Consider the following 18,537-nt stretch of genomic DNA (forward strand, 5'->3'; position numbering starts at 1 on the left):
ATTCCATGCGTTCAGGCGCCATATCGGGCGTCTGGTGGGGTCTGTGCCACCCAACCAGACGCGCACTGGCGCGTGGTCTGAGACCCCGCGGGGCAGCAGCTCCGCACCCGTGACGTTATTGATGTCAAGAGCAGGCATGAATATGAGATCAATTCTGGATTGTGTTGAGTGGGCAGCCGAGGTGTGTGTGTACCGGCGTTCCCTGGGATGCCAGGTTCTCCACACCTCGCACATGCCAAGACTTTCTGCCCAGCTGCTAAGACTCGCGGCCCGGGCGGATCTATTGGTGGAGATTTCACCGGATACGTCCAAGCTGGGGTTGAGGACGGCGTTGAAGTCCCCTCCCAGCAGGGTGGTACCCTGGGGGAGACTCGCTGCCACACGGCGAAGCGAGAGTAAGAATGCGTCTAGTCCCGCCGGGGGTCCGTACATACATACGAGGTTTATCGGTGACCCATGAAGGGTCCCCTTAACTACTACGAATCGGCCCTGGGGGTCGGATTGTGTGGCTGTAACCACCATAGGTAGTGATCGATGGAGCAGAATGGCCACCCCCCTGGATCCTCTGGAGAAGCCTGCGTCGTAAACCCTGTCATATCCTCCTCGTGCGAGCATGGGGCATTTAGTCCCAAGGAGATGGGTTTCTTGTAGTAGGACCACTGAAGGGGAGTATCTGCGGAGGGTATTGAATACTGCGGATCTCTTGATCTTATCAAGTAGACCATTTACGTTCCATGAGAGAATGTGGGTCAGTGGGGGTCGGGCGTGGACTGTGTGGGTATTGTGTGGTTTTGGTTGCCTGTTTGTGGACCCCGGGACGACCGTCTCAAACATAACATTGAAATATTAAAATAATGAAAAAAACAAGAAAAAACTGTAAAAGTTCTACTATCTAAACCCGTTGTAAACTCCTTGCCCCCCAACCACCCCCCACCCCATACTCCCTCCCTGGAAGCATCTGTCGCCCAACTTCTCAACCAAAACTTAACAGCCAGATGGACTGTCGTTGGGGTGGAGTGATGGACCCCTCCATTTAGTAGGATCAATTGCAATTAGTGAGTCTGGATCAAGCTTTGCGCAATGTGCGCTGAGGAGCAATAACGCCACCCGCGGAATCCCCTCCGGAGTCCGCGGAAGCGAGTCTGGGTCCCAGTTCCTTCAGGTGTGACTCAGTGGGAGCCCATCGGTTCAAGCTATCCAAGCACCAGGGATTGGCTCAATCTGGTGTCATCCGCGGCTTGTGTTGTGATCCGGGGCATCGAGGGCCCGACAGGGACTCCCTCCGTCTGTGTATCGGGGTCCCGAGCCGCCTCGTCATTGGGGGGGATACCTGAGTCCCTCTGCCTTCCTCTAAGGGATCTGGTGCGCCTCCGGCTCTTCCGGGGTCCCTCCACGGGGGGGCCCTCGCAAGGGGCCCCTCCAGTTGGTTTCACGGGTCCCCTCCGGGCCCCGACGCCCTCCTCTGTTAGCCAGTCCCATGCATTCTCAGGAGACTCGAAGAAGTACGCCTTCCCAGCCATGAGTACTTGAAGTCTTGCGGGGAAGAGGAGCATATACGAGAGCTGCATTGCTCTGAGTTTTTGTTTTACGTGCTCGTATGATCGGCGGCGGGTCTGGACTTCACGGGTGTAGTCTGGGAAGATTAAGATCTTGTGGTTCTCCCATTGGAGGCCGTCGGTGCGCCTGGCTTCCCTAAGGATATTGTCTCGGTCTTTAAAATTAAAGAAGCGTGCAATCATTGGGCGTTTGGGGCCGCCCGGAGGGGGGCGTGGGGTGAGGGCCCTGTGGGCACGCTCGACTGCGAACCATGCCGAGAGGGTTTGATCTGGCATCCAGGACCTGATCCACTGCTCCAGAAATTCGGAGGCCTTGTCTTCTTCCACGCCCTCGGGGAATCCGACAAAGCGCAGGTTGTTACGCCTTGATCGGTTTTCAGCATCTTCTGCACGGCGGTGCAATTCGCTGGTTCGGGCTTGTAGCTGGGCCACTTTAGTTTTAAGATCGGATAGCTCATCTTCATTCTGGGAGACGTGGGCTTCTACGTTGGTGATGCGACTCACCGCATTTCTGAGATCTTGCCGAATAAGACCCATGTCCTCTCGCACTTCCCCGATTTTGGTTTCTACGGCTGCTTGCGAAGATTGGATCGCCTGGAGGATAGCATTCACTCCGTCTATGGCGGGACCCCCACTGGCCGCGTCTCCTCCCCCCCGGGGACCCGCCGGTGTCGTGAACTGGTCGATCTTTTGCTGGGAGACCGGGGGTTGTTTGTTTGCCTTGTCTTTCCCCATCTTGATACGGTGGGCGGAGGTCAGTGTACGGTTCCTTGGGGTGTTCCGGCACGTGTGTCAGAGCAGACAATCGTCGGCGAAGTTTTTTTTGAGTAGGTTTATGCAGTCACGCTGGCTCGCCGGGGTCGTGGATTCGGGGGCACGATGTCCCGGTTGCGGGTCCGCCACCACTCCGGCTCGGGCACCCGGTCTCTGGTCAGTGGTGATGGGGATATATTGATTGAGCTGCAACTGCGTGGGCCAGTGGAGGGTTCAAAGGATTTTGCTATTGTTTGCTCGGCTCGTTCCCACCTCAGAGGATTTTGTAGCAGGCCCCATTTATTCTGGGCCCCAGAAGGCGGACCAGGATTCCAGGTTCCTCTCACTTTGGAGGGTTGTTTTACTCGGGCTCCTGCGTAACTGCCACTCATCTGGTTCATCGCATTTCACAGCATTTCACGGCGCATCACTCTCCTCATGTGGGGGGCCAGGGGTCCTCGCCGCGGGATACGTTCCTCTTGCGCCTCTCTCTCACCGCCCGGCGAATCCTGGGGGTTGTCTCCCAGTTCCCTGATGCGTCCCGGGGACTGTGGTGTCTCAGCAGCTGGGCCCGGCGTTTCAATCGCCCTCTCAGTTCACCGCGGGCCCTCGGCACGCCGTCCACCCCGCCCGGGTACATGGGGGGGCTGTGCCGCGGGGGATGCCCCCATTTTGGTTCCCCGGCCGTCAGATAAGTCCCGGGGGACCCCCCCTCAAGGCGGTCCGGACCAGGGCACCGAGCGCCTACTCGTGGGCCGGCGCCCCTCCCGCGTCTCTCCTTCCCGTCCGGGTGGAATCCCGGGGGAACCCCTCTCGAGGCGCCGCGAGCGCCGCGCCGTCTCAGCGCACGGGCCCCGGCACGGCCGACGCCCTCTCATTCAGCCACCGATACCTCACTCACCTCTCTCGGGGATCCAGAGGGGCTTCGCCGCAGGGGGCCCCCCTTTAGCGGCTCCCACGCCGCTCGGGCGGATCTCGGAGGATCCTGTCTTCCAGGCGGTTCGGACGCCGCAGCTCCGGGTCAGCGCCACCAGGTATGTGCGCGGCGCAGCCGGGGGCACCAGGGGCTCCGCTCGTGGGCCAGGGCAGCGCCGCCCCACCAGTTCACGGGGCCCGCGCCCCGAGGCCCAGTGCCGAGTCTTCCTCGTTTCCCACTGCACCCAGAGCATCCACATCAGGGGCCAGGTCGTTCAGCAACGGCCCTCTCGAGGCAGTCCAGCTCTAGCGGCCATTTTAGCATTCGGGCTGCGGCCCGCGAACGGGGTCCGGCCCAACCACCGCTCACATCAGCGAGGCCCCCAGTGAGATGGGGAGACCGCGGGGACAACCGGCGCGGCACCTCCAGATCGCCAAATCGTGGTAATTTCGGGCGGATGACGGAGGGGTCCAGAGCACTCTCAGAGTGCGACCGCCATTGTGACGCCCGAAGCCACGCCCCCCTGGATCCCTTCCTTTTATCAATTAACCGTCAGACCTTTGCTTGGCAAACCTAGCTTCTTTAGTGCTAACTCTACCCCCTGAGAAACGATCTTTGCAGGAGAGGCGGTGCTGGAAAATAGAAAACATCCCCTTTCCAGCGCTGTAATCCATAGTGGATCCCTGCTTTGGAATCATTCTCTGAGGGCAGTCTTCAAGCAGAGACCCTGCGCATTAGACACCAGGAAATTCTTTTCTGGTGGAGTGGAGCAGCACCTTGGGCAAGGGCCAGTGCTCCCCATGACCATGAACAATATAGTCTTCCTATACCCCCACCCCGGGGGATGGAGTAGTGGATGGGGTGTGTGTGTGTGGCCCCCACCCCAAAAAGGGCAAGCAGTCTTTCTGCCTTCCTCAAGGGAGCAGGTAGATAAGTTTGTCCTAAGCTGCCCTCCTGGGGGTGGGGAGGTAGAAAGTCCCACTAGAACCATGGATTTCTTTTTTCAAGGGGGGAGAATGGCCCCTGGCTAACGGCTAGTCCTCCCCCATTCCTGGCCAATTTAGTCTCTTTGCCCCACTTTGTGAGACCGATAGGCTGCTTTGCCCTTTATCTGCCTACCCATGGGGTGAAACACCCACTCGAAACCGGGGATTTAGTAATGAAAGGGGTGCCCCACTTCGGCATCAGTCCATCCCCACACCCAAACGGGGCATATCAGCTTTCAGGTCCACCTTGGGGGCAGGGAAAGGAGTCTGCCCCTAATCCACCCACCCTTGGTGGGAGGGTGGTAGAAAGCCCACTACACACAATGATCTTTACGCCAAAGTGTTTGGAAGTGGTCGGGTGACCCACCCTATCATAGGGACAAGACTCCACCCCAAAAGGGGCACAGTCTTTCTGCCCCACCACCCCTGGTGCCAAAAGGGGGTTGGTCCACAATTTTCCCCCTGGGGGAGTACAAGGCCCACTAGACCGCAGGGTTTGAAAATGTTGCGAAAACAGTGGGGGCTGGCCAGCCTGGCTTTGGACCATACCCCACCCCAGAAGAGGCAGTAGAGTCCTTCTTTCCCTTGGACGGACAAGTGGGAAAATTTCCCCGATGGAGGGTTTGCCTGTAATTTGGCCCCGGAAGGCATAGAAAGTCTACTAGATACCAGGGATTTTATAGTGCAGCACCAGGATGGGAGAGGTGTCTCTCCTTGGCTTTGGGCCAAACCTTCACTCCAAAATGGGCAACACAGTCTTTCTGCCTGCCAGGGGACAAATAGTGTGTTTGCCTCAATTTGTCCTCCTCCCAGGAAAGCAGAAAGCTCACTAGAACCAGGTATTTCCAGATGGTGCAAAAAAATGGTGGGTCCGTCCAACTTTGCATTGGGTCATGAGCAATAGAGTATGCCTCCGCCCCTGTAGGTAAGATAGGAAGTTTGTCACGATTGGCCTAATAATCTGCCTCACAGTGGGAAGAAAGCCCACCGTGCGGCAGACACCAGGGAAAAAAAGGGAGAGAGAAGTGGAGGTTCCACCTACCTAGGCAATGGGCTGTGCCCACATTCCAAAATGAGCCCAAGGTTCTTTCTGCCGCTTGGGGGTTCATTGAGGGTTTAACACAGTTCTGCTTTGGGAAGGGGCAAACCACCTACTAGTCACCAATTATATATTTTGTGTTTAATTAACAAATATATAGGGTGGTCGCACTGGCCTTGAGCCTACACCCATCCCCTAAAGCTCGAACAGTCTTTCTGCCCACCTGGGTTGCAGAACATCCCCATCATCATGTAAAACAAAAGGAAATTTTGATTATTTTGGGCGTGGTGTTGACATATGGACCGGCAGAGTGAGAGTAAATCACAATTTTCTCTTACTTGTCGTCCTGAATGGCTCCACTATTTGGGCTTTTGCTAGGCTGCTACCCAGGAAAACCTACTAAACCCAGGGATTTCCGAAAACCAGACACCCAAAGGAGTCCAGGGTAGTGTGACTTGTGTGGATCTCACGATGTTCAGTGCCCTTCGAACCTTTAACGCTAACAAAAACATGCATTTTCCTCACATTTCTGTGAAAGAAAGTTCTGTAATGTCCTGGGATCCACAGATTTCCTACCACCCAACGTTCCCATACTTTTCCTGAAAAAAAACACTACTCTACTTGTGTACACTGGCCTATTGGCCTACCGTCTGAAAATCAAAAGGCCTCAAAATGCAATGTGGAGACACTGGCAATAAGGTTTGATGCTGAGTTTGGACCTGAGCTGAACCACCACCCAGGGGAACTTCCCAAAACCAGATATGTTTTAAAAACGAACACCCAAGGGATCTCGACGTATAGCGTGCTTTGCTTGGATCCCACAACGCCCTGCAAACCTCAAGCTCAGCCGAAAAAACACCTATTTTCCTCATAATTATGTGAATGACATGAACAGATCCACAGGGATCTACAAAATTCCTACCACTTAGTATTCCCACACTTATCCCACAAAAAAGGCTACCCCACTGTGTAGTTGGGCCTATTGCCCGCGACAGTGAGAGCGCTGACGAACGATTCACATTGTTCATTTCCCATCACGGGTCCTGGGTGCAGCCGCGCAAGGACTTTCATTGTCTCTAAGCAAACTCATGCATTTATAGTACAGGTTTTAGCAAGTGTGGGAAGGTTAGGTGGTAGAAAATGTGAGGATTCCCACAAATTCAGGTACTTTATCTCACAGAAATATGAGGAAAATACACAGTTGAGGTTTGCAAGTCTTATGGGCAAGAAAAATTCATAGGATCCAGGCATGTTGGGCTTTCCTAAATGCCTAGTTTTAATAAATGTTTGGGTGTGGTGAGATTCCTGTGGTGGCAGAACGGCCTGGGCCCAAAATCCACAGCTACCCACATTGCTAAAAATAAAATAAAAAAGGGTCAGTTTTGAGTAGAACATTTTTATCCGGCCATGTTGTGCTTTGGGGCCTTTCCTGTCTCTACGTGAACCCCACCCACACAAGTGGTGTACTGTTTTTATTAGTACAAGTGTGAGAATGCTGGGTGGTAGGAAGTTTGTGAATCCCCATTTATTGTGGAACTTTTTCTCACAGAACTGTGAGGAAAATGCATGTCTTTTGCCAAGGTTTGAGGTTTACAAGATCTTATGGGTAAGAAAACGTCCTTAAAACCTCATGATTCACACCACCCAAGACTCTCCTGGTTGTCTAGTTTCACAAAATATTTAAATTATGTAGATTTCCCTAGGTGGCGGTGTAGTCCGGACTGAAATTCCGCAGCTACACACATTGCTAAACCTGGTCGTTTTACTCTCATTTATTTATGCCTTCGCCACGTCTTGTTTTGGGGCGTTTGTGTCACGGGTGCTAGGCACACTTACACAAGTGGAGTATCGTTTGTATCGGGAGAAGTGTGTGAAGGCTGGGCGGCAAGAATTTTGTGAATCCCCGCAGCTTCTGGAACTTTCTGTCACAAAGATTCAAGGGAATGCATTTTTTCCCAATGTTTCTGGTTCAAAAGGCCTTATGAGTAAGAAACTGTTATGGGATCTACACAAATCATGCACCCTGGACTCCCCTCAGTGTCTAGCTTTGAGAATTGTCTGAGTTTGGTAGGCTTCTCTGGGTGGGGTCTGAGCTGAAGCCCAAATTCTGCAGCTACCTACATTGTAAAAAAAAAAAGTGCTTATTTTGCTGGGTGAAATGTAATGCCTCCAGGTTGCTTTTTGGGATGGTTTGTGTCGGGAGCGCTACGTCCAGCCACACAAGTGAGGTACTGTTCTTATCAAGAGACATATGGGAACACAGAATAGTAGAACATTTGTTTTTAATAACTGGATTTCTTTTCCTTTTTGACTGCCAAATGTAAACTGCTGTGAAAAAAAGAACATGGCTTGCAAAATGCCATCTAAACCACGTGATAGTATGGTTAATGTCGAATTCAGAGGTGGGCAAAGAATCAAAACTTGTGCACGTTTCACAAATACATAGGTTTCTTTCATACTAATTTTTCATTTATGAGATGTTAGCACATGAATCGCTGCATGGTCGGTACACAATGAACAATCTTTATAAGCTGCAGCTTAGCTGTTGGCTCTTGACTTCAGGGTTTTTTGGAAACCCTTCAAACCCTTCTATCTTTGCACCCAGAAGGGTCTGATGGACATAGTGTTATATTGGTTTTGTAAATTGGCCACCGTAACAAAAAAGTACAGATAAAAACATTAGCAATTCCTATTTTTTTCTACCTATTTTTATATTTCAACAATTAGTTTATTTGGGAAAACTTTCTGGGATACACAAATGATCCCTAGCTAAATTCAGAATGCTGTCTACTTTACAGAAATGTATAGCTGCCCGGGATCACTCACGGGTTGCAAACCTGCTTCACACAGAACTGAAATCAGACTGAAAGCACAACAATTATGAAAAATTGACTACCTCTTTGGAAAATGCAAAAACCATTTTGTTGGGTAGACGTCTGCTGGGTCCTGAATGCTGTGAAAAGGTTAATCCTAGCACAGCAAACCTTTTGTTGATGTCCCTTGTAGAATTTTTTTTACGATTTCTTGCACACCACTCTTTCTCATTTTTCCCCCACAATACCCAAAAGTTTGCTATATTTTGGTTATTTTCTAGGTGTTCTCTGGAGAATCCTTAAACCCTGGGTACATTTAGAATCCACAGGATGTTGGGGAAAAAAGTATACAACTTTGGTGTGGATACCTTATGTGGAAATAAAAGTTGTGAAGCCTTAAGCACAAAGTACCCCAAATATCAGAAAAGGGGCTCAGCACTGGGTGTCGCCTCAACCGCTAAGGGGTAGAGCACACTCCACAAGACGAAAAACCTCATCTGCTGCTTGACTTGAAAATGTCTCTGTCATTTGTAAGGCACCAACATGGAAATCTATCCACACTTTCACCAAACACTAATGCTTGGATTCAGATTCTAGAATGAACAGGATAGTAGAAAAAGATACCCTTAAAACCTCTTTGGTTGAATAAGTTACTCTGTTATTGAAACATAGTGACCACCAGTTTTATCTTAGGGATGTACCGGCTACTCAGTTCTTGACTTTCAGTGAAGATCCTATAAGGTAGAAGAGAAAGTTACTTACTTGTAAACCTAAGTCTGCATCCTATGTGTCTTTTTTGAAGTCATGAAGAAGCCTCCTTCTTTCTTGGTATCTATTCTTCAAGGATGGGAAGTTCTCTAAATATCTACATTCAACACTGTGTCATAAGTGCATCAAAAAGATCTGAGGCTCTCGAGCAACTGCCGGTACAAGACATGCCGGGAGATGGAAGCGACTGGCTCCTAAAGGAGCAGTGCACGCTCTTTCATTCTGCCTAGCAGGTTATTTGTTCCCATTTGTTTCAACTTTACACTTCTTTTCTAGGGCTCCTTTGTGTAAAGGCTTTAGGACATGATACAGAAATGCAGTCTTATCTGCCGAAAGCAGACTTTGAAGGAAATAGCTTGCATTATTTTTTTCAAATCTTGTTATTGCATTTGACAACAATAGCAGATCTTAACTCTGCTGCTAGTACCTCCTATGTAGGTATTTGAAGTGTTCTGGGATCCATGCGGGAAGGCAGAAATATTCTACATTTATGACTTGAAGTAAAGATTACTATGATGCACAACTTGGATTTCAAGTAAGTAACTTGCCCAAACTTTTGACTCTGAAGGCCTGCGGTTATCGTGGGTGTGGTGGGCGGTTCAGGGCAAGGGAAGCAAGACCCCAACGGTTTCAATTGGATAGGGTTTCGTTATGGTAGTGCGGGTTATGTCTGTAACTGATGCTGAAAAGTGGGGCAGGGCTTGTGGCCTGACAACAAAAGAACTCCTCTTTGAATGGGGCTGTTTTCATAGATCTCTTGAAGACTGGGAGGCAGGAGAGACTACTTAGGTGAGGCTCCAACATGCTCTGGAGTTGTGTCCCCTGCACTCAGATGGTTTTGCTGCTGCTGTGTTTTTTCCTTCTCAACTTGGTTTGGGTTATCAGTTTGGAGTTTCCTGATCCGGGCTGGTAGTTGTCTCAATCAAAGTACTACCACAGCTTGTCTGTGGCTGAACGTGGAAGAACCATGGATAGCCGTAGTTGGCGAGTAACGTAAATGAGAAGTAGCGGTGGTTCCTTTGCCCCCAAGTGCTTTGTCGTGCTTAGAACCGTGGATAAGAAGGATGTAAAGGAGCTTTATGTTGGCTGGTCAAATGTGGTCTGAAGCTCTTGGATTCAAGCAGGGTCTCCTCCCAGATCCTGGGTCCACTGGTGGTTTGTCAGTCCTTCCTTTGTACTTCAGTGTAGACCATATTGCAGTTGTGCAGTCAGTATCCGATTCATGCTGTTGTTGTCTTAGTGTGTTGGTCAGTTCACCAGGTTAAGGGAACTTTTGAAGCATCAAGGGCTGGTGATTGATGCTTCTTGAAGGCGAGGTCCAAGTTGAAACAGACTTGGACTTTGCCTGCAGTGAGTGGATCACAGTATCAATATCTATTGAATGGTGGGTGGGAGATACTTACTTTTTTAACAGCTGTTTGGACTGTTCTCAGTGAGATTCTCATTTAGAAAACATTTCTGAAACGTAAATGCTTTTATAGGAAAAAACAGGCAAAACTCTGGGTTAAAAACATTTTATTTAGACTATTTTCCTGAAAACAATGGTCAGTTAAGAAATGCCTTTGTGGTGTTATCTCAGCTCAGGGCTGGAAAGGTTTTTAGGGAAACTGGAAGATACCCAGGGATGCTGGGCATGGCTATGGCAGAATCACTTACATGCTGACATGTGGCTGACTGTGCCCTAGGCCTACTGACCTTTCAGAGTCACTTTTTTGTCTGACATAGCTTTGAAATGGTTCCATCCTATAAGGACGACTTTCGTCTAGTCTTGGACTCCTCAGCCAAAAGCAGTATGGGACCTGCAAGTCCACCCTTCTAATGAGAAAATCAAAACTACTTGTCCCTGCGTGCTCCTGACTGCGAAGACTGGACTAACCGAAAAGCATCCTCATGGTCCCATTTAACAGCCAAGAGGCCAGTAAACACCACAATTTCCCTTCAAGCCACACTACCACTAACTTCAGTTCTACTGCCAGCACTTCAGGTTTCAGCTTCAGGAATGTAATCACAAAAGGGTGATTGTAATTTATATTTAGGTAAGAGTCATTATAAAAGTCAGTGAGGGGTCACGTCTCACTGCTCGTTCCAGTTTGATTCCTCTATGGATATTTTTACGTGATATGCCAATATATAGGGTTTCTTTCATTAGTCGTGCTCACTGAGCCCACATTACTAGATAACTGTCTGGTCCCAGAGCCCTGGAAAAATGTGTGGCCAAGGTTGCAGAGTAGGCAGCCTTCCACCCATTTTTCATTGCATGAAGTCATCCCAGCGTCCAAGAAAAAGGTGTGCTTGCCTGCTTTCATGCAGTATGAGATGGTAGACTATTAAATGATACCTCACTGGACTGGATCCGGTTAAAAGTGTACTTGGCCAGGATCCATGCAGTAGACGTTAGCTGCCCATTAATGTCATTGCTGTTGACTCGAGCCTAAATTCTGAGATAAAGGTGGGATTCGATAGCACGCATGCACTATACAGCAGCACGCCTTGAGCAAGACCTGGTTATAGATTTGCCGAAAAAGGCGTGATTTGTCCAGTGCCCAGTAAGAGATGGTCCTCAGTCCATTTTACTGAGCACAGTCACAACCAGCACCTAGAGTCCCAGAAGAAAGCTTCATTGGGCACAGTGCACATAGTGTGAAGAGATGGTCTACAAGTTGTACTAGTCATGGGTCTTCTACTTATGTTTTAGGGTGAGATGGGTCCAAAGGGCGAAGAGGGAATTCCAGGCCACAGAGGACCGACCGGACGTCCAGGGAAACGAGGCAAGCAGGTAAGGAGATGGGAACTGGAGTTCTGTTACACCTCAGCATTGGGTCAAGAATCTCTCTACATGATGTCACCGTCACACTGTACGGCCACTAGTTTGAAGCAAAGTGCTGATTTTAAAAGTAGGCAATAATTTGAGCAGCAAACTTCAAATCTGGTGAAGACAAATTAGATTTCCTGAAATGGTTTGTTCTCTTAGTGGATGAAGAACTGGTGGCAAAGTTAGGCAATTGCTTTGTTTGTGTTTAATTTGTTACTGAATCTTCTGCATTGTAGGATCTGGAATGACTGTCATGAATCAGAATCTTCTTGGCTGTGTGCTGGGACCTGGGGACACTTTTCTCCACAGTAAAAGCCACCTCCATATCTTGAACTGAAGGTGAACAGCTTCCATTTTACAAAAGCAGGTGCTGCCGCCAAAGTAGAAACAAGAATGTTCCTTCTGAAATGTTCTAATTGATAATAATCACATTTAAATAATGCAAAAGGCAACATTTCATCATCTAGCAAAAGACCTTGTAAACCTGTACATGACAGAGGCAACCATGAGGGGAAGGGGACTCTGAACAGCCTACAATACAGAAGGAAATATTAGCTATATTCCCAGTTTTACAATGTAAGTATCTTCACTGAGGTACTAGACAACCCTTCTTCCTCTACGGTTGTCAGTTAGCACAACACCAAATTACATTTATGTAAATTTAAAAAGGTGTGTATCTTCTTCATAAAGAACTGAGACTGTGTGGTAAACTGCACTGAGAGCTGGAAACCCCAGACTCCTTAAAGGGTCAGTGCTTATGTTTTCAACTTTGTAGACTTTTAGCCTGACAGGCCCCTTTCCCTTCACATTCCTGTCGTGCATGAAGGGGTTTGCATGGTCAAAGCTAACACTGCAACACAGTACTTTGCTAAATGCTACAATGCTGCCCTTTGCACTGTTTAAGTGTGGTTATTACCAGAGGAAAATTCCTAAGAAGCTATACTGTTTGGTCTGAGGAGTATGGACCTGCTGTATGGAAAATGACATAGTTTCACCTTCACTTTAAGATATGGATGATGATTTTTACTTAATAAAAAAGAAGTGTTCTGGGGATGGCGGCTGTCCTTAGGTGGGAATACTCTATACTTATGACGTCGGTCACAATATCTGCAAAGGGAAACCTGCATTCCAAGTAAGTAACATTTCCTTTCCTGGCCCAATCATGCAAGAGCATAGTCTTGCTGTGGCTGGTTGTTTCCAAGCCCTGCTCTCCTGTTAGGCGCACTCAGGTCTTTAGAAAACTTACAGCTGTGGCTGGGAATGATTGATGAACATGATTGATGAACATGCCTGGGAATGACTGACTGATGAAAATGATTGATAAACATGCCTGGGAATGATTGACTGATGAAAATGATTGTTGAACATGCCTGGGAATGAGTGATTGATGAACATGACTGATTGATGAACATGCCTGGGAATGATTGATTGCTGAACATAATCGATTGATGAACATGTCTGGGAATGATTGATTGATGAACATGACTGATTGATGAACATGCCTGGGAATGACTGATTGATAAACATGATTGATTGATGAACATGTCCTAGAATGATTGATTGATGAACATGATTAATTGATGAACATGGCATCAGGAATTTTGAATGGTGGTAGGTTGACAGCACATATTACTTAGAACCACTGAGTTGGAGGAAGCTAATGGCCACCTGTTTTGGGATGGCATAGAGGGAGACTCCACAGTAGAGATTTTGCTTTTGCTTGTTGCTGATGTGCAGCTTTGCTTTTTGATGTTGCTAACATTGGGGTAGAAGAAGAGGCTGTCGTCATTGGCAGGTCCCCAGAGGGAGTGGAGAAGGACACTGTACATATACCAAGCTCAAATATTAAAAAAGCTAAACAGTAGTAACAGTGCACCAAGAGTATAGTTTCGACCACCCTTGGTCATCTCCGAATCATCTCTGGATAGGGTATAGTATCACAGCCCTGCCTGTACCCATGAAGGTCTCAAACTAAGTGTGCCAAGCAGAATGGCTGCTACACAATGGCGAGGCATCCACCTGTAACTATATGTCAGTATCAGACATACGCCCGCCGTGCTAGCTGGCATCTCGATCTTAGTTGTCATCTTGGGTTGCGAGGAAAGGGTCAAAGACATAATGCAGGATAGTTCGCCGGACATTTATCACAGTGGGTAGTCCTCTGGAGTGCAGTCAGCCACCCATCATATGTGGGCATGGAGCGTTGATGCCAGTGGAACATTATTCAAAGCTTGGCTGCTGCAAGGGACTTAACGAGCCATCTCTGTGTGCAGTGAATAAGCAGAATCATGTAGAATGGTTTAACTATGCCGAACAGGTAAATTAATTAATAGGTAGATACCTTTACATTAGTCCACACTGCCCCCAGTATGGCTGCAAGCCTGGACCGTCCTTCAGGATATCATCAGAGGTGTATCTCCAGAACTTGGCATATTCATGAAGGCCATCCCTGACTATTTCATGGTCGCTTACTGAGGGTGTCTACTTATCCGGGGTCCTATACTACGTATCTGCCAGTGGAGTCTGTGAACGCTTTAACTAGCTATAGAGAAAACATAAGTAATTAGTACACATACAGTCCTGTGAACTCCATGCTAGAGACCATATCTTGAGTGAGTCAGTGCTTCTGCATGGTATGTAAGCAATGCATTAACTGACAACATTTCCAGTGATCCAGCTCATTGAGGTTACGTTCAGTTTTTAAACACTGGAAACGTCTGGGAGACCTGTTGGGAGTAGCTGGTTAAGGTAGCACAGTACATCCTCATACTGTGTACTCCAATGAATCATCTGACGACCCACGTTGTGCCTGATGGGAGCCTTTTTATGAAAGAAGGGGTGAACTTCAAGCTCTTTATCAGCTTATTTCCAATCAACCGAGTAATCGGATCGTGTGCAGAGGGTGGTATTTTGTCATGTCATGTGCATATACTCAGAACACGAAATGGTTTGCATTCTGTTTTAAGCCACACAGGTAAGTCATGCGTACGCAGAGAGAAGCACATCTGTTGGTATAAGTGGAAAGCTAACTACTACAACAGAATATGATGTTGTATGAGGCAGTCAGAGCCCCCAGAGTTAGCTCCATAGATGTGATTTAATGTCAGTCAGTTTGAGTCAGCAGAGTTTTAGGGATCAATACTGATAGCATTCTGAGAATATTCATTTGCATTATTCCACACAGGGACAACTGAAGATGTGACATGATAACCAAGATTAAGGTGGTCATTATGAAAATGGCGGTAAACACCGCTCCACCAGCAGTGGCGGTAACTTCCGCCAACAGGCTGGCAGTCCAGACTGCCGTATAATGATACACAGTAGAATCAGCCAGCGAGCCAGCCACTCACCGCCAGTATGGGAGAGCCGGCGTCGACGGCGGTAGGCCTTTTCAGGGCCATTTTCAGCCCTGTTCCGCTGCGGGTATAATGATGTCAGGGACCGCCATGTGTGCCGCAGCGGTCATCGACGCCAGGTAAAGCATGGTGGTCCCCATTGTAAGTATAGGGGGGACTGGGAGGCAAAACCATAGGCACCTCCCATTCCCACATTTATCACACCCATGACTCAAACCTCGTCCCCCGCCACTAACCGCATGCCCCCACACACACAACAAATTGAACATTGCATTTTTACCGACACAGTTCTACAACACTCACCCAGACACCCCATTTGATCACTTAGACACCCCGGACACACATAGGGGCAACCACACTCACCCATGGACCCCGCTTGCCTTACATTCTTCGGGATCCTCGATGACGGCTGCTGGGGTCCCATGTTGTGAATGGGCAGTCCCACACCGCCGACGTTTTTCCGCTGTCGTCCACACCACCTAGCTGAATTCTGCATTATTATATGGTGGTATGCATACCGCCGCCCCTGGCGGTCTTTTGTCGGCCGTCAGCACAGTGGTCGGCGGTGTTTACCGCCATGTTCATAGTGACCACCTAAGTCTTGATCACTAGGAAGAAGCAGATTATCATCCACCATTTTTCCAAGCCCCCAAAGATGCAGTCTTCAAAGTATTTGAGGCCCCAGTGGTTCCACTACAGGCTGAATCAACAAAGAGTCAGCTTTGGAGGTTATTTTTTTATTCTCCAGTGTTGGAGTATCTTTCATAGATTCACATGCTTGAATCATTCCCCGTTGTCGAAGTAGTAGTCCCACGGTATCATAGGGTGCAATATATATCAGTATAATAGGCTATAAAGGGAACACAAAGTTCAGCTTAATAGCCTATCTATGTCATTTTTAAAAAAGGACTATAGTTGAACGTTGACAAATCATACGACAGAACCCTCTAGAATACTCCAACAGAGGCATCTTCCTTCAGGTTTTCACCGCACGTTGTATGTGAGAGTCTGCCTGAGCTGTGCTCAGTATTTTCCAAATTTGGTTATCGTCAAACAACTATTTCTGTGTTCCAGTATGTCAGAAATGGGCAAGAAAGGACTCTTCAGATCTTGTGCCACCTGTGGTAAGAAAAGGTTCCATTTAGAAGATCCTTGGATGGATTTGTATATCCATCCCACAAGGTGAGAGACTGCAAGATTTGCAGAGCTTTTTCTACAAAAACCCTCAAAAATGTGAGGAAAGCTTTTATTATTGCTACAAAAACTTAAATACAAGCCTATTGTAATTTCTGAGGAGGAGTGAGTGATCCATCTCCTCACAGCCTTCCAGAAAGAGGGAAGCATCTCATCAAGAGTCCCCACAACAATGTAAAAAAGTCTTAAAAAACACCCGCCATGGATCTTTGGAAGGCTCTTCCCGTCAAGAAAAACAAAAAAGGGCTTCCTCAGACTTTCAATCCGAGCCCTCTACTCCTTCTCTAGCCATTTCTTTAAAGACTAGATCTTTATCTGAACCTCCCTCAAAGAAGTCAAAATTGGCTACAAAGACATTGTCGATGGTACAAAAGAATCAAAAGCATAGTCGAAGACAGTTAGAATTGACAGAAGCCTGATGACGACTTTACCGTCATCATCCATCCCATCGTCAACGACACCAACGTTTTCCATATTGATGAAGATTACCTCGTTGACAATGTTGATGACCACCATACCAACAATGAGAACAGTCATGTCGAAGACTGTACCTACACCGTCGACAACCCATTGGCATCAGTACCACCATCATCGACGACACTTTCAACGATGCAACCTTTTGAAAAGACCTCCTCATCATCAGCAAAATCATACAGGAGGCCATCAACACTACTATTGCCCACACCGTTGATGATCTCGATGACAGTTTTGCCATCTCCTCATCATATGCATCTTTTTTCACATCGCCTTCTGATGTATCCCTGCTAATACCCAGACACTTACTGGATATTCAAGACTTGGAGGATAATGATCAAGGAATGTTTGGTTCAGCTCACAGCCCCTCTGAATTGCACATGAAATATCAGGATGAAGTCAAGGAGCAAGATTATTATTAGCTTGTATATCAAACTCATCAATATGCAAAACAGTATCATCCTTATGTGCCTCATCCACCACCACAACACATGGCTCAGGTTCTGTCTACCCTTGAGCAAGACCTCCAAAGCATGCTTAAAGACTATTACAAACGCTTCCCCAAACCAGCTGAAGCGCATCAATCGCATGCAGTAGTAGCCACGCCTGCACCTAAATCTCCAGAACATCTGCCTCCATCTCCTACCCAAAGGATTACTCCGCAATCCAGTATTGGCACGCCTCCTTTAGGCAAAAAATGGGATGGGGTGATTACCTTATCCCTCCACTTTCTCCTCCGGTGCCACAAGCAGTAGATTCTCCACCAGGAGATATTGGAGGGCTTCATATGCTAATAGAGAGGGCAGCTAATTGTTTCTAACTCCCCATTACCATTAAACAGACTGACTTTTTTATATGATTTTAAAGATCAATCTAAGAAAACAGTCAGAGGAATACCGATTGTTGACTACATATTGGAAGAAGGAGTTAAAATTATGAAAACCCTAGGGACTGTCACCGCCGTTCTTTCCATAATTGACAAAAAATATAAAGTCCCAGATAATTCACCAGCCTACTCAATCAGACATCCAAGACCTGATTCAGTCATTGCTCATGCTGCACAATGCAGATCTAAAAGTTCTTCCACCCCTGTCACTACTCCACCTGATAAGGAGGGCAGGCGATTGGACAATATTGGTAAAAGATTCACAGTCATGTCGGGTACCACTGTCTGAGCTGCAAACTCTCTGGCCATTCTAGGGCGATATGATCACCAAATGTGGTCAGACATTGACACATACCTGGATTTCCTACCAGATGACAAGAAAACCGAGGCTACTCGCATCTTACAGGAAGATGAAAAAGCAGCATCTGAGGATATTGACTGTACAATGGACATAGCATCCATAGACTTCTGGCAACTGGCGGGGATCTGCTGTTCTTCGGCGCCACGGTTGGCTTAAGGCTACATGTTCTGCCCAGAAGTGCAGACAAAAATACTTGATATGCCTTTTGATGACGATTCCTTATTTGAGAAACATGTTGATGATGCTCTGCAGGCCATAAAGAAGGAGACAGCTCGATCTCTTGGAACCCTCCAGTTCTGGAAAACACCTTTTTGTGGCATATGGGGCCGTGTATTTTACTTATACAGTGGAGAATATCAGAGATACCAACCACAAATCTATCAGCAGCCCTTTTGGCTCGCTTATCAACAACATCAGCCATAGAGAGCACCGCCTTCAGCAGCCTATCCTAAACACTAACCAAGGAGGAGACAGGCTACTTCCGCAAGAGACATCACTAGAAAATAGTGACAACCTCAATGTGCGGACTACAACACCTGCTTCTTCTCCTGTGGGTTCCAGAATTTCCCAGTACCTTCATCACTGGACCAACATAACTATAGACAAATGGGTCTTAGGTCTCA

At 47.7% G+C, this 18,537-nt stretch overlaps 1 protein-coding gene across 1 annotated transcript in view; it reads left to right on the forward strand.

Annotated features, from left to right (window-relative positions):
* The window catches only part of COLQ (collagen like tail subunit of asymmetric acetylcholinesterase), a 323,105-nt gene that overhangs the window by 194,868 nt on the left and 109,700 nt on the right, over positions 1-18,537 (forward strand). Inside the window, exon 11 of the mRNA XM_069212095.1 lies at positions 11,527-11,607. Within this exon, the coding sequence (XP_069068196.1) occupies positions 11,527-11,607 (81 nt within the window). The remainder of the gene's footprint in view (positions 1-11,526; positions 11,608-18,537) is intronic.

This window comes from Pleurodeles waltl, chromosome 10 (genome assembly GCF_031143425.1).
Source record: "Pleurodeles waltl isolate 20211129_DDA chromosome 10, aPleWal1.hap1.20221129, whole genome shotgun sequence".
In the NCBI taxonomy this organism is placed as follows: domain Eukaryota; kingdom Metazoa; phylum Chordata; class Amphibia; order Caudata; family Salamandridae; genus Pleurodeles; species Pleurodeles waltl.